Here is a 15,358-nt window from a genome sequence, read left to right as displayed (position 1 = left end):
ATCCAATACCGCCACGAACTTGGCAGCCCATTCATGTCTGCGGTGTAACTGGTGCTGATAATCTCGATGGCGAATGCCATTTCGATTTGTAACAGTTAAGTAACCCACCTTTAAAAGTCTTCCCTGAGAATTACCATGCATCCTGTAATCATAAGTCATCCGCGTGCAGGTATGTACTGTTGGTGTGTATCGCGACTATCCCAAACAAGTAGTTCCAAGCCTTGGCGCCTGAATCTGACAAATGCAAATTCAACTTGTACCTCTTGATCAAGCACCGTCGTCTCTGTCAATTCTCAACCACAATACACAGCTGACATTGACTCCTTGACCCCGATGAAAATGCCGCGCCAATTCCAATTCGTCACCGTATCGAATCCGACGGGACCTGTCCCCTTGGAGTCGCGGAAGCTGAGCCATTCGCACGTAACTCGTGAAGCCCATGCCAAAGAAAGACGTCTGCGGGTACAAAGATACCGAAAAGAAATGATGCAGTCTCCCACCGAACGCCTGGCCGGTGCCGAAACACCAAGCCCTCTGGTCCGGATTCCTGAGCATTGCAAGACCCTCTTTTCAGCATCGGCACCGTCTCTATCCTCCCAGGAGCACTTCTTGCTGGATCATTGTACGTTCTTAGATGTTTAAATCTATCTAGCCTAAGATTATTACACAAGCTTCCCTGGATGCCCTCTGACCACCCCGTAGATATCCGAATTGTCGTGCCCTACTCGGCCGTGCACTGCGGCTTATTCGACTACCCCGGTGACCATGGCCCCGACGACCACACAAGGGAGATCCTACAAGACTGGGTGGGTCTTGCCATGACAGACAAGGATCTCCTAGACACGGCTCTCCTCCTCAGATCGTGCCGGAATATTCTACGTAGCAAACCTGGCGATCCAGTCATGACGCAGATGGCCCTCCAGTATAGGCATAAAGGTCTCCAATCATTGCGGCTGGCACTTGTCAAGCCTGTCAGTATCGTAACAGTCGCCATGGCCTTTGCGCTAGTGTTTGATGAGGTGAGATTTTGAACAGTACATGGGGCCAAGTAACTGATGTTGTGTTTCCCAGGAAGTATTTGGTGAGATTAAAATAGCCAGACAGCATCTACGAGGCGTGTTTTACATGGCTGAACTTAGCGGAGGCTTGCGAAGTCTTGGTCTCTCAGAGCTGCTGGAGCGTATATACTGGAGGTTTGTAACCAGAAGGGAACTTGGCGACGTGGATTTGTTATCGTTATGTCACATCAAACCAATGGGCCCTAAAGCGATAGGAACACTCAGCTGAGAGTCTAGATTTGCCGATGCTGCAGGCAAGTTATTCGCCAAGCGTTGGTATTTCCTACTTGGGTAAGGTAGTCGGATACACCATGGAGACTCTTAATAAGCTTTTGATCGGTCTAGAGGTTTCTTTCGGCTGCTCAAGAAGTTATATAAGTTGCAACTCCTTACCCGTCAATTCTTCCATCTTCATAGACTCAGCAGCACGACATCATACGTTCATGATCCACCCACCACCCATTCAATCCAAGCTCTCCTCGACCCTGTTATGCCTTCCGTTGAAGCAACTATTCCCTCCGGCTCCTTGGTCCTCGTGACCGGCGCTACAGGCTTCGTCGCCTCCCACGTCACCCGCCAACTCCTGGAGCGCGGCTACAAAGTCCGAGGCACCGTTCGCGACCTAGCTCAAGCATCATGGCTCATTGATAACCATTTCAAGTCGTATTCAGAGAGCGGCCATCTTGAACTCGTCGTCGTCTCTGATCTCGTAGCCGATGGCGCATTCGATGAAGCAGTCAAGGGAGTATCAGCCATTGCCCACATTGCAACCATCTCTAATCTGGACCCCGACCCACACAACATCATTCCTCAAACAGTCACTGGCGCGACAGGAATCTTGAAGTCTGCCATCAACGAACCCTCAGTTCGGCGAGTCGTGTTTACCAGCTCCATCATGGCCGCCGTCCTGCCAATTGCTGGCAACGACACTCGGGTTGACGATGGCACTTGGAACGAGGCGGCCGTTGAAGCTGCTTGGGCCCCTCCTCCGTATGAGCCGTCCCGTACCCTGATCACTTATGCCGCCAGCAAAGTCGCTGCCGAGAGGGAAGTTTGGAGGTTTATCAAACAAGAAAAGCCTCACTACACGCTCAATGTCATCTGCCCCTCGGGTATAATCGGCGAACCCCTTCACAAGAAGCATGCCGAGGCACCCACCAACTGGATAGCCACGCACTTCAGGAGGGACAAGACATATCTAGATGCATTTCCTGCTGGTAAGGTCTTGAACCCTACAGTGTATGACCCATTATCTAACCTCATATAGCATTTTTTATCGATGCCAAGGACATTGCACTCCTGCATGTCGCGGCCATCCTAGATCCCCAAGTCAAGAACGCACGTCTACATAGTTGGGGGCATAGCTCTAACTGGAACGAATTTCTTGCTGTTCTCCGTGAGGTCCGCCCCCAGAGGGAGTTTATTGCCGACTACCCCGACCCTTACCATGTCACAATCTCCACTGACCAGTCTGACTCTGTGGCCCTCTTGAAGCGGTGGGCCGGCCAGGAAGGTTGGAGGCCGCTGAAGGATAGTATCGTTGAGAGCATCGATAACCCATACTTCCAATTATAGTGAGAGATTTTGGTCTTGGAGGCTTGCTATGCGCGAAGGAAGGGTGACCGTCAAAACATAAGTGAGAGACTGAACATAGGAAGACTGAACCAAAGTGTAAAGAAGTAAGGGAAGAAAGGGCGACATTAGCTACAGAACGATATGGGAATGGCATGAGGAGCTTTGATGCAAGCAAGTTCGGTGGCTGCTCAGCTTCGAACAGCAGCAGATGAGCTCTAAAAACAGAAACGCCATTTGATGAGCTTGTGTATTGCCTCTCACGATGGTGATGCTTTCTCCAAATCTTGAATCCTGATTTGTGTCCTATGCTCTTATGAGGAATGTTGCAGAGCGTGTGAAACTTCATTTATTCGACTCGTTGCAGATTTGATCCATAACAGAGCAACAGGAACTTATTGTTGAGACTTATCTTTCTGACGCGGTAACGCTACTTGGATGGGCTTCTAATTACACTATATTTCCTCAGTGTTCTCCGCTATCGTGACAAAGTGTACGTGCTTTTTGTTCTGTGTCTTTCTCCTGTCAACTCTACAGCAAATTGCCTCGTGTTGATGGGATGGGCTAGCGTCTTTAATTGGTTTAACGGACCACGCCGGCAAAGACTGCGAGCAAAGTCCGGCCCATGATAATTGAGTACCAGCCATCTTCAACAGCGGCATATACAACCATTCCAACGCAGCTCACAACTTCCTGTGCGCCATGAGAGTCGGTCTCTCGCGAGGGGGCTGCGAGGTCGAAGTTTGGAAGCATCACAACAATGACTTGGCTGGTTATGGCACTATGCGTGCAAGGCGGCAAGCCGCCAAGATTGTCCAGCCCATTCAGAGTGTTGAAACAGCCTAACCGAATGGATGATTTTCCATTTAAAAACTCGTTAAAAATTGAATAGAATTTGCCTTTTACTGTCTGGTTTGAAAGGTGCCGCTTAACTTCACTGCTGCCGCCTCGTTGTCTTGGTTCCTCAACGCGTCATTAAACTTGCGTGAAAATTTGACTGGAATCCGAATCGAATTACAGAAACATGACCCTTTATCCACGAATAAATGATAGTTGACAGGGATCTAGATGCGGGTTTTACAAAAGATCGATCTCTGAAGCAAAGGAGAAGTTAGACTGTTGACTATTGCAACCACCACTCCGCCGTCTGATCGTCAATTCCACTTGCTGCACGTCCCGGTCCACAGCTGATGCCTTCTCGGCGCTTTCCATACAGGGGCCAACTCGCCGAGGGAGTGGGTTCGCAGATCTTCAGTCTAACTTCCCAGTTTCTGGCAAGTGTTTTGCGAGAGGTGGCGCCCATGCAAGATTGTGGCGCCGGCAACTGAGCCTTGTAAAATGTCGGGAAAAAGCAATCCTTCTGATCCTTCCAATCCTTTTCGGGTTAATCAACCAATGCGATTACATTTGCTTGGCCAGCCGGTGCCGTGTCCCGTTTGTTCCCCCAGGGAATAGCCATGCGACGGCCTGGTCAGACCATCATCCTCAAACACGAGTGATTTGTATTACCCTCGACGCCGAATAGTGACTGGGTGGAAGATATCGGCTGACGGACACGTTTGCCAGTGGCCTCGTATTGAAGCTAAATATATCACCATTCCCCGCCATTGCCATTCTTTCAGGGATGCTTGACAGCCCTCGAGGTTTAATGTCCATTATCTCCCCTCACTCAAACGCATAGAGAAAACCCGTTCCAGTCTCGGCCGGTCTTTGCTTCTCTATATCATCTACCTAAAATCGGCTTTGAACTGTATCACCCATCCCTGATTAGCCAACATTCCATTGCCCAGCACCCCATCATGTCCGACCGCCCATCGGCTCAAAACGAAACACAGAAGGCCTACAGCCTAGAGGAACTCAGAATCGTCGACCAGACGGCACAAAAGGATGCATGCAGCGATGAGAAACCTGGTGGCTTGCCAGAATGGAAGTGGAAGGCGGCCGTTCTCATCTTCATTATCACAGGCTCTTGCAGTGGTCAGTACTAGGCCGTCCAGGACTGGGACACCAGCGGAACTAACAAAAAGTTATCTTTCCAGGGTACGACGTCAGTAATGTTGCCAACATTCAGCCTCGCCTCTACGAGGCCTTTGGCAACATCGAGCTCCTCCCCTGGATCGGCCTCTCTTACTCACTCGCCAACTTTGCCGTCTTGTCCTTCGCTCGCAGGATCGCCTACTGTTTTAATCTGAAATGGGTCTACCTTGTCCACCTGGCCATCTTCATGGTCGGCACAGTTATTGGTGGTGCCTCCAGCGATATCCAGACCATGATTGTTGCCCGTGTAATCATGGGCTGGGGTGGTTCTGTCTGTCAGCAGATGTGCGTCAACATGTCCTCGTGGTCTGACAAATAGCTGAGCATATCATAGCAACTTCTCCTACGTGACGATTCTGGCCAAACCTGCCGAAACAGCAGGCCTATTTGGCATTCTCAGCGCTATGTGGGCAGTTGGCCTCGTCGTTGGCGGTCCCATTGGCAGTGCTTTCGCCGAGAACAGCCACACTACTTGGCGATGGGCATTTTATATCAAGCTCCCGATTGTTGGCCTTTGCCTCGCCCTTGCTATCATTTGCCTCCCCTCGCGGTCCCTCGCTACAGGTGACGTCCCTGCCTGGAGACGTCTCGCTAGCATCGACCCTATTGGCGTCGTCTTTAACATGATCGTGCCTGTCCTATTCGCCCTCGCGACGACCTTCTCGGGGCCCATCTGGGACTGGGGCTCCGCGGCATCTATCGCTATGTGGGTAGTTTTTGCCGTGGCCCTTGTTGCTTGGGTCTCGCAGCAGTACTTTTGTGTCTTTACAACGCCTGAGGAGCGCGCAATCCCGATGCATATGTTCTCGAAGCTCAGACTGCTCCCTATATGGGTCGCAACAGGTTGCGCAGGCGCCGCTTATGCTGTGACCCTATACTACACGCCGCTCTTCTACGCCTTCGCCCGCGGCCACGGCGCCATTCAGCAGACAGTTCGCATGCTGCCCTTCATCATCGTCTTCATCTTTTTTGTACTCTTTACCGGCGTTCTCCTCACTGTCATCGGCCGATACAAGATCATCTACCTTTGTGCTGCCACCGTTACACTCGCTGCCTCTATCGCAATGGCTACCACCATGAATGGTAAGGTCTCTGAGGCACAGGTAATGGGTATTGAGTCTCTCATTGGCATCGGTCTTGGGATGCAGTTCCAGCACGGTCTAGGTATCTCCAACGTAATCAACAAGTCCGAACGTGACCGCGTGGACAGCACTGTGATATGCAACATGGTTCAGATGGGATCCATAGCTATCACTCTCTCCATCGCAGGGTGTATTTTCCAAAATGTGGGCTTCAACCTGCTATCCTTCGCAGTGGGACGGAAGCAGTACTCGGAAGAGGATATCCGTGAAGCCCTGGCTGGTGTGTCATCAGTTGTCTGGCAGACCAAAGACCGGCAGGTTGTTGCAAGAGGCATCGCAGCTGTGACAGAGGTCCTTTCTCGAGAGTTTTATATAGTTGTCGCCAGCTCAGCGGTATGTCTGGTATGTGCTATTTGCATGAGCTCAGAGAAGCTGGACTACGGCAGGAAGAAAAGTACTAAAGCAACAACCCCGAGTCGTCGTAGTTAAGCTCTGGGAGTATTTGGAAGGTCTATGAATACATAAATAAGGGAAACGAAGCAGTAGTAGCAGACTAGCTGTACTGAATGGGGACTCTACTCTTTACACCTTCTTCACAGAAGCTTGAAGTTCCGGCTCTACACCAACAGCCTCAATAATACCGCCATCTTTCGCCTTCCACTCATCCATCAACCCCTTAAAGTCAGCCGGAAGATACGGGGAAACAAGCTCCTGGAACGTGCTGGACTTTCGGTGCGTCTTGAGGCCCATGTCGTGCATCAACATGTTCACATAGGGCAGACCCTCAAAGACCATGTCGGGCAGGTCAGCGCCGTAGCCACAGGGGAATCGCCACTTGCCCCATTGGGTATGTAACATGATCTCGTTGATGATCTCCTCTTCAGTTCCAAGAGTATGGTCTAGCTTGCCAGCCATAAAAGCAGCGATCCAGTGACCCTGGATAGTTGCACAAACAGCGGTGCTAACTGTGGAGATCATACCTGCGAAGGCGAGGTCTTGGGAGCTTACGTAGGTGGAGGGGACTATGAAGCGGTAGTATCGGAGAGGGTTAGCCTCTTTGGGCTTGCCGCTGATCTTGGGTTGCTTTTTCAATCCGGGGTAAAGGGAGAGAACCTTGGCGTCTGCGGCTTGAGCCAGAGCTCGTTTTTCATCAGCCGAGTAGGGCAGGCCGAGCTGTTCCTGTCCGAGGTTGGCGAACTTGATGGTCGACTCTTTCTTCCAACCAGTGGAACAGATTATTGCGTCCGTATCGATTTGCTCTCCTGAAGCAAGGATAGCTCGGTGAGGTTCCAGCCGCTCAATGTCATCAAGGTGCACGCGGATCTTGCCCTGCTTGACAAGGTCGAAGAGAGGGCTGTCGTAATTGAGGATGCTGAGGCCACTGCCGATCCAGTAGGCGGAGTGCCAGGGCTTGAGCTTCTTGAGCTCGGGGTGTGAGTCGTACTCGTTAGCAGTGATGATGTCGCTGCTCAGGACCGACCAGAAGCGCTCCACTACGAACCGGCCGATAGCCGTTTCATGGAGGAATTTCCGGATTCCATGGTAACCATCTGCGTCTCCCCATGGGCAAGGGCTGAACCAGGTCATCCATCGAATATTGAGAAGCTGATCAATCCTCTTCTTGAAGGGGGTGACAAATGGGGGTGCAATCCAGACAGGTCCGTTGCCGGTAGGTCGCACAATCAGATCGACTGTAGCGCCGTCTTGAACCAGGGCATAAGCGACGTCGAAGGCAGACTTTGCACCACCGACTACAATTGCCTTCTTGACGTCCAAGCTGGGAGCATTCTTGCAAAAATCCTTTGCGTGGAAGAGTGGCGCCCCAAACTTGTCAGCATCCTTGTAAGCAGGCATGTTTGGGGTTGATGTCAGGCCAGTGGCCAAGACCAGCTTCGTAGTGTCGATAGATCGGCTTCCATCGGGGGACTTGACGGACAAACGCCAACCACCACTTCCCTGCCGCTCGACTAGGTCGACAGCAGTGTTGAACTGGATTCGGTTGTAGACGTCGAAGTGCTTGGAGAAGTCGGTGAGGTAGCGGTGGAGGACAGGGCCAGGGATGTGAGAATTTGGCTTGACACCATACTTGTTCTCCTCCATGGGAAAGTCGGGGAACTCGTATGTGCCTCTCATGTTGTTTGACTTCAAGCCGGGGTAGAGTCGATTCTTGGACCAAGTACCACCACATGATTCGGCCGATTCAAGGACCGCCAACTTGGCTTCGGGGAGAATTTGTCGGATCGCCTTTGCAGCTGCCAGACCGAACCATCCTATTGCCAAGGTTCAGATCGCGAAAGACGCCAAGGCACAATGTCAGTGACTTACCGGCACCCACTACCACAATATCATATGATTCCTTCATGACTCTTGTCGTTGCCATCCCTCGAGTAGTAATGGTATAGTTGGGTATAATGATTGGAGGTTTCTTGATTTGTAACCTTCCTTGGAACACAGATCGACTTGGTGAAGCAACTGACTGAAAACAGACGGAGAAAGACATCTTTAACTTTAGAGGATACGGAAAGACAACTAGGAATATATCTTAGCTTATCAATGGCGCTCCAATGACAATTACGTTCCTCTCAATAGGGCTGCTACTACGAAGGCGGCGTATCCGGAACTGTTTGGCCAAGGCCACTCTCCCTGCCAACACGCTGCAAATCACAGTACACCGTTCTGATACACTGCAGTCGACAAGGGCATGTGGTGGTTTCAGCCTGCTAGTTCCGCCGGCCAGCGCATTTCGCAACTTCCGACGTAGTTCATACCGTCTTTCCTTAATGGCAAGGTGTGCGTTACATCCTATCACTAGGAACGGAAAAGCCGCCAAAGAATCTCAACAAACAAGGGCGTTTCCAATCTCGCTGAGCGACCCCAACTCCCCACAAAGTGGCTTATCGTAATTAGAAATCGTCAATCTATCATCTGCTCAGCTGTACGTAAACAGGTCTAGATTGATCGTGTGATAACAAGTCGGAACGCTACTGTCCGTCGCTTCGTATCTGGGCTTCAGGGGGGCCAGGGAGACGTTCCAGCTTCATCTGGGGTAAGACGGTATGGCGTCTGCAACTTAGATTCATTGCCTATCTTGACTCCCTTGGTCTCCAGCGCTTCCCGGGGCATCGTAAACGACGCTACGGAACTTCCGATCGGAACTCCCGACCGGAACGAGAAAGGTATCCACCCTTATCTCTCGAGCTATGACTGGGCTGGGCCATCATTTCCCCCACTATACCGAGCAAGGAGACAGACTATGCCACAATCAGTATAAGTCTGAGTGCATTTGCCGAAACTAGTGGCCCTGGGGGAGCTATTATTCATTTTCAATACAATTACAGAGCAAGAACCAAGAGAGAGACAAGGCAGGCTGAGGCAAAGATTCCAGCTCGCAACTTCAAACCACCATGCCCGTGTACGCAGACATCACCAAGCCTCCGGCTCCACTACCTCAGCCCAAGCCTCAATCTCTTGGTGAGGGCATCACCCTGCTCCCGCCACTTTCAAGGCTGGGTCGTGGTCCAGGCCTTATTATTCTAACAGAGGAGTCGGAGAAACATCTTCAAATTATTGAAGGTGTCCCGTCTGCTCTCATCAAGTGGGCCGAGGAGGGCTATGCAGTAGTTGAAATCCAGGGTAAGGCTTTCAGCAGAGGTGCCAAAGAGGTCATTGGCGTTGCTCTGGAGGCGCTGAGCAATTGTGATAAACTGGAGCCAAAGAATAGCAAGGTTGGTGTCGTCGGTAAGCTACCTCTGTCTTGAAAGTTCACGCTCTATCAAACAGATCTAAATAACTATAGCATACGACCCCAAAATATGGAGCCAGGCGGCCCGAGCCCTCCTTGGTTCACCGAATGTGGTAGGCGGCGTGGTATATGCAAGTGCCACAGATGAAGATAAACTTGAGACCTGTGGGGTCCCTGTGCTTCGTCATGTAGCTGGCAGTTCAGCTATCACTAAGAAGGAGGATGGAGTGACCACATATTCATATGCCAATGGAAAATCCTTCCGCATGGCTACGCCGTTTGACAAAGACTTTGACTACTGGGCCGAGTCCCTCTCTCACACCAGGAACCTAACATTCCTCAAGCCACTGATGGGCGGTCCCTATTTCGATCTCGAACGAATCTGGGACGAGCATACCTATTACGAATTTGCGGACAGGTCCGTTGAGCACACGATGAGCACCATGGTTGATCAACCATATGTCAACCACGTACCCACTGTAAGTGAAGAGATGTTGAGAGGACTATTAAAATCTTGACGCTCATTCATGTCTATAGCTTACTGGTGGCATCGGCCGCGGACCATTATCCGAGTTCTATCGAGGACACTTTATATTCCAAAACTCAGTAGATACCGAGCTGGAACTTATCAGTCGAACAATGGGAATCGATCGTGTGGTGGATGAATTCATCTACAAGTTTACCCACGATGCCACAGTGGACTGGCTGTAAGTGACGTCATCAACATCGCTTTCCCGCAGGGTCACAGCCTCTTACATGTAACTACAGGCTTCCCGGGGTCCCACCTACCTTCAAGAAGCTGGAGATGCCGTTCACAGCAGTGGTAAATATTCGAGGTGATCGACTCTATCACGAGCATATTAGCTGGGACCAGGGTACAGTGCTTGCCCAGCTGGGATTGATGCCACAGTATCTCCCATTTCCATATCCCGTTCAGGGTCAGAAGGAAGGGTCCCGTTTCGAATTCCGGGTGCCGGTGTTGGGAATTGAGACGGCCAGCAAGATGAGGGATCGGAATTCGGTACCTTCGAACGAGATGTTTAGCTACAAAGTCCGTGAGGTAGAATAGCTGAGATGGCAGTGGATGAATCGTTTATCGTAAATAAAGTTTCTAACGCAATCCTTGGATTCTCTATGATTTTGTGAAGTGTTGTGGGGTCTACTTCTGGTCGTGACTCGAAGAATGAGGGAGAAGTAAACGATTTGAGGATTGTGCCCTTGCAGATTGTCGCGATCCTTGGCCCCGTGCCCCTAGTCCAGGTGTGTCGTCACCATCTCCTTGACTGGGATCAGGCCCCAGTTATGATAAGGGCTGTGATCGATCATTCGTTGGCCATTGATCAAGTAATTCGCCACCTGCCGGTACATCACGGCCAAGGAGATCCATGGCACATCGAGCCAAAGTCTGGGGTACCTACTTGCACCTCACAGTCCTGGCTTAGCGTCGTTTTACCCCGCATTTTAAGCCTGCAAACGAGGTGGGAATTGGAGCGCTGCTGATACGGTAGATACCCGACCAGCACATGCTTATCTCCCTGCACCATAACCAGCCCCTGGACCCTGGGTTCTTATCCGACCGAACTCGATTTCCCCTTCTCCAACCACCCGCCCATTGCTTGTTGGACTTCAATTGATCAATTCCTCGACAATGGCTACCACCGCGACACAATCTCGAGAGACGGCCCGGGTTCTGAAGCGGTCAGGCAACACTGGCGGAGATGCAGGCAAACGCAGAGCACCCTACGTATTACGCGCGTGCGGTGCTTGCCGACGTCGGAAGGGCAAATGCGATGGGCGACAGCCGTGCCGGTATTGCATGGATCGCGGCCAGAGCTGTAGCTACAGCACCAGCTTCGAGTCTGATGGCTGGAATGTCGACATGGTTCAGGCAAGGCCAAGACAAGATCCTGGAAGAGCCAATTCGTCATCGTCCAGGTAAGACTGCGTTTTCCCACGTCGCATCATTGACACTGAAGTAGCAGCAGCACCAATCAAGAGTCCATGGTCGAATTACTGTCTTCGCTGCAAGACCAGTTGGATAACCTGGCATCTCAAGTTCACATGGCCAACCGCGACCGGTCGAACTCTCCACCCCCCATCTCCAGTGCCGGTGCTGCCAAGCTTCACGATTTCGCGACAGGGTTCAACAACGAGGCCAGCGCTCACGATGTCCGCAACACTGCCGACAAACGCCTTCGAGCAGCCGGCTCCCCCGGCTTCTACGGTCCGACCAGCCCAGATTACACCTTGAATGTTGGGCAGTTGAAACTGCGGAGGAACAGCTGTCCCGGTCCACCGCTACAAGAACAGCAGCTCCAACTCGCCAGTATCGACGAAGATGCCGCGTCCGACACAATTGACGACGAAGCTGCTCAGGATGAGCGACCTTCAGTATCGCCTCGGACGGTGGGCAGACAAGACGCGACGCCACTGTTGACCTTTCGATCCATCATGGGCTTGCAAGAGGCTATCCAGCTTGTGCACATTTATCAGGAGGTCGTTGGAGACCTTCATCCTGTCGTTGACATAGATGCACTCATCAAGCAGGCTCAATCCTGGTATGCAGACTCTGACTCTGGGGCTGCTTCTTGTGAGCTTTTGATGATATTCAACCTCGTTCTTGTTATTGCTCTCCGCGCCGACCCTAGGCCAAATCACTGCCATAAGGAGACCCTTCTTCGGGACAGTTTTGAAGACGCGGTCAATGCAAAACTGGCTGCCCCGGCTTACAGCATAAAACACGTCACCATCATATTCCTAAAGGTACAGGATCAATCGTCTTTGCCAATGACTTGACCTTAGCTGACTCAAGGGCCATAGGGATGGTATGACTTCTTCCAAGAGATGCCGCGCTCCGCCTGGCGCATGTGTGGAATTGCCGGTCGTACATTGATGGAACTCGGGTTTCATAATGGCCAGGTGTTCAATCACACACTGACATCGGATGCCCAGCGCACAGAGGCTTGCATCTTGATAAGCAGCATCGTAATTCTTGACCGCCAGTGGAGCTATGCCACTGGGCTACCACTACACTTTCATGAAAACAGTTTCAGCTCTATTTCGACGTCTTCCGTGAGTAGACGAACTCATTTCTATGCATCTTCATAAATTAATGCGTAATAGGTTCAGCATCCGTATTTAAAGGCCATGCTCTCGTTTATACTCATTAGTGACCGGTTCGGCGAGCCCATCTCCAGGGCTGCCAAAGGGGAGCGATACACCGACGACGATGCCTTTGAATTGTTGAACTTCCAGATTGACCAGTGGAGGAAAAAGGCTGTTGGGAATTACACTCTATCTGAATGCCGTACATGGCACACAAATCCATCGACCAGGCCACCTACGTGGGCCATCTTGCTGAACCTCCGCGCCGAATCTGTGCGCAGTCAACTACTTAAACCCTTCTTCTTCTCAGAATCTGATATCGAAATAACAAAGAACCACCTCAGAGCCGCAACAGAGCTCGTCTACGATATCTGCCACGTTCTCTACATGCTCGACACCTACACCGACATCTACCGCAAACAACACCCCTACTTCCAACACATATTAGCCTGTACATCTGGACTTGCCTTTTTGGTTATAGCATTCCTCAAGCAAAACAAAACCACTGTTTTGTCCAATCTAGCGCCAGATCTAGTTGATTCCCTCGGCGGAAGTTTTCTCATGGCAGAATGCGTCACGTTGAATCATGCAAAACGGTCACGTTCTGCGCGGAGACTGGCAAAGAGGCTAGTGGAGATGAGACGGATTCTCCTAAGTCTAGGCCTTCTCAGAGGCCCAAGTACAGGAGATAGTGAAGAGGAGACACTGGCTAACACTTCAAAATCGATTCCGAGGGAGGGCTTCATTCCTCAGCCGGAGATGCTGGACTTTCAGTCACAGTCGGGCTATACGCCACCGCTGTATGATGGAAATGTTTCTGAGGGATTTGGGTTTAATATGCCGTCCACTCTTTCCGACACAGATGTAATTATGGGATGGACAGATTCACTTCGTCTCCAGTGGCCCCTTGGCGATGTAAGCCACATGTTTTCAGAGAGCAGCTTTTAGGATGTATCAATATCGACGTTGTAATCTAGGCGTTGCCTATGGCACTCTCTGAGCTTGTCCTGTTGCCTTTCCATACCATGGTACGCGCTATTCGTGGGCATGGATGAGCACGGCACATGCCCGAGATCCTTCTGCGACAGATTGGTGTGTGTGATGAATCTTGCCTGTCCTCTGCACCAGCCCCAAATTCACATACGCCCTTGGTGTTTGACGAAAGATAAGGGATCTTGCAGCGGTACAGTTGGAACTTGTTCCTATGACATGAAGCAGTACCTCTATTTTTGTCATCTCCAATTGAACGGTTGAGCTTAGTGTAGCCGGGTGCTCTATCCGCGTTGCGGGCCGGTTCCAACCCCTGCAATCGTTCATAGCCGGCCCCGGCCCGCAAGTGATGCTAGCTGTAACCGCCAAGCGATCTGCTCTGACATCATATAACAAGGATATCATTTCTTGGGCGGCTGATAAGAAAAGGAGGGTGAGTTTATTCCTGCCTTCTTTAAGGTTATTGCACCTTTAGTGGCGCTTCCAAAAGAAGCCATTATACCACAATAAGAACACAGTTATCGACGCATGCCGGCATTAAACGCCGAACGAAAAAAAAACATGGCGTAGAGAGTTCTTTGTTGTCATGGAAGCGAGATGCCATAAGGAGGAACCAGTAAACAGGAATGATGACCTTGAGCAATTGAGGCTATCAGCAGTAGGACGATATATTTTTGAACTGCATTGGATGTGCAACATTGTTGATGACGATGAACAACAAGTATATATAAATGTCAATTCGCTTGAAACACAACGCCTACTGATTGTCGTAGCTAATCAACCCATCTATCGTTCCCGCATGAAGACCGCCAGTGATCGGAATGTCAGCTGCGGTGGTGTGTCGAGCAGCATCGCTCAGCAAGTAAACCACCGCCCCTGTGAGATCGTTCTGAGTGCTGAGTCGCTGATTAGGCGGCGCGAGCCACATCTGTTCACCCTCCCGCTTGCTCTTCATCTCACGAACCTTTCTCGTCATCTCTGAGTCGACAAATCCAGGCGAGATAGTGTTGACGCGAATATTTTTCGGTGCCAACTCAACTGCCAATGCTTTAGAAAGCATAAGCACACCGCCCTTGGAAGCGTTGTATGCGGCCATTCGATAACCCGGAAGGCCGATGTGGGCGGATTGAGAGGCTAGTAGGACCATGCTACCGCCTGTACCTTGCTTGATCATCTGACGAGCTGCCATTTGGGCAACGAAGAATGTTCCTCGGACCTGGTGTCCTGTCAGTAGCCTTTCAGTTGGCGAAAGACGAATACAAACGTTAATGTCTTGAATGCGGGTGAACTCGTCCCACGTCTGGTCTAAGAAGGGCTTGTCGATGGCAATGCCAGCAGCGGGCACACAACCATCAATGGTGCCAAACTCTTGCAGCACCTTGGCAAAGGCCGCCTTGATGCTGTCCTCGGAAGTAACGTCAGTCTGGATGTAGATGGCCTTTGCAGAGAACTTGTCGCTTAGTGTGTGAAACTCGTCCACGGGGTTCTGCTGAATATCCAACACGGCAACATTGCCACCCATCTCACATATGGCGCGGGTGCACGCAAAGCCTATTCCCTGGGCTCCGCCTGTGACTACATAGTTGCGGCCGCGAAGCTCAAACATGGGCCGCACATCGTGGAGGACATCAGACGGCATGATGGATAGAGGTTGGCGGTTGAATAAATTGGAATGAGTGAGCGGGAACAGTGCCAGTCATGACCGCAGAAGAATGATAAATATATCATGTACTTGTCTTTCCTTCTTTGTTGATGATCATGCGCAGGTAAGA

General features: G+C 51.0%; 6 protein-coding genes across 6 annotated transcripts; 4 read left to right on the top strand and 2 right to left on the bottom strand.

The window, feature by feature from the left end:
• Positions 1–339: 339 nt before the first annotated feature.
• Positions 340–2,633, top strand: NCS54_00898100 (Epimerase domain-containing protein; the record flags this gene model as incomplete). The annotated part of the gene is made up of 6 exons (XM_053154341.1): positions 340–622; positions 703–1,019; positions 1,072–1,235; positions 1,296–1,349; positions 1,476–2,275; positions 2,326–2,633. The coding sequence occupies 6 exons, from the start codon at positions 340–342 to the stop codon at positions 2,631–2,633; spliced, it is 1,926 nt and encodes a 641-aa protein (XP_053010316.1).
• Positions 2,634–4,429: 1,796 nt separating this feature from the next.
• NCS54_00898000 (MFS domain-containing protein) lies at positions 4,430–6,238 on the top strand (the record flags this gene model as incomplete). Its single annotated transcript, XM_053154340.1, has 3 exons — positions 4,430–4,607; positions 4,670–4,952; positions 5,002–6,238. The coding sequence occupies 3 exons, from the start codon at positions 4,430–4,432 to the stop codon at positions 6,236–6,238; spliced, it is 1,698 nt and encodes a 565-aa protein (XP_053010315.1).
• A 93-nt stretch (positions 6,239–6,331) lies between these two features.
• NCS54_00897900 (Hypothetical protein) lies at positions 6,332–8,111 on the bottom strand (the record flags this gene model as incomplete). The annotated part of the gene is made up of 2 exons (XM_053154339.1): positions 6,332–8,019; positions 8,075–8,111. The coding sequence occupies 2 exons, from the start codon at positions 8,109–8,111 to the stop codon at positions 6,332–6,334; spliced, it is 1,725 nt and encodes a 574-aa protein (XP_053010314.1).
• Positions 8,112–9,153: 1,042 nt separating this feature from the next.
• NCS54_00897800 (Hypothetical protein) lies at positions 9,154–10,560 on the top strand (the record flags this gene model as incomplete). The annotated part of the gene is made up of 4 exons (XM_053154338.1): positions 9,154–9,487; positions 9,546–9,970; positions 10,029–10,198; positions 10,260–10,560. 4 exons carry the CDS (start codon positions 9,154–9,156, stop codon positions 10,558–10,560), a joined length of 1,230 nt encoding a protein of 409 aa, XP_053010313.1.
• Positions 10,561–11,139: 579 nt separating this feature from the next.
• Positions 11,140–13,544, top strand: NCS54_00897700 (Zn(2)-C6 fungal-type domain-containing protein; the record flags this gene model as incomplete). The annotated part of the gene is made up of 4 exons (XM_053154337.1): positions 11,140–11,426; positions 11,471–12,254; positions 12,312–12,563; positions 12,615–13,544. The coding sequence occupies 4 exons, from the start codon at positions 11,140–11,142 to the stop codon at positions 13,542–13,544; spliced, it is 2,253 nt and encodes a 750-aa protein (XP_053010312.1).
• A 799-nt stretch (positions 13,545–14,343) lies between these two features.
• On the bottom strand, positions 14,344–15,225 carry NCS54_00897600 (Hypothetical protein; the record flags this gene model as incomplete). Its single annotated transcript, XM_053154336.1, has 2 exons — positions 14,344–14,802; positions 14,851–15,225. The coding sequence occupies 2 exons, from the start codon at positions 15,223–15,225 to the stop codon at positions 14,344–14,346; spliced, it is 834 nt and encodes a 277-aa protein (XP_053010311.1).
• Positions 15,226–15,358: the final 133 nt, after the last annotated feature.

Source organism: Fusarium falciforme, chromosome 7 (genome assembly GCF_026873545.1).
Source record: "Fusarium falciforme chromosome 7, complete sequence".
In the NCBI taxonomy this organism is placed as follows: domain Eukaryota; kingdom Fungi; phylum Ascomycota; class Sordariomycetes; order Hypocreales; family Nectriaceae; genus Fusarium; species Fusarium falciforme.
The sequence above is the reverse complement of the archived record's forward strand: the minus strand, read 5'-3'. Positions and strand labels throughout refer to the sequence as shown.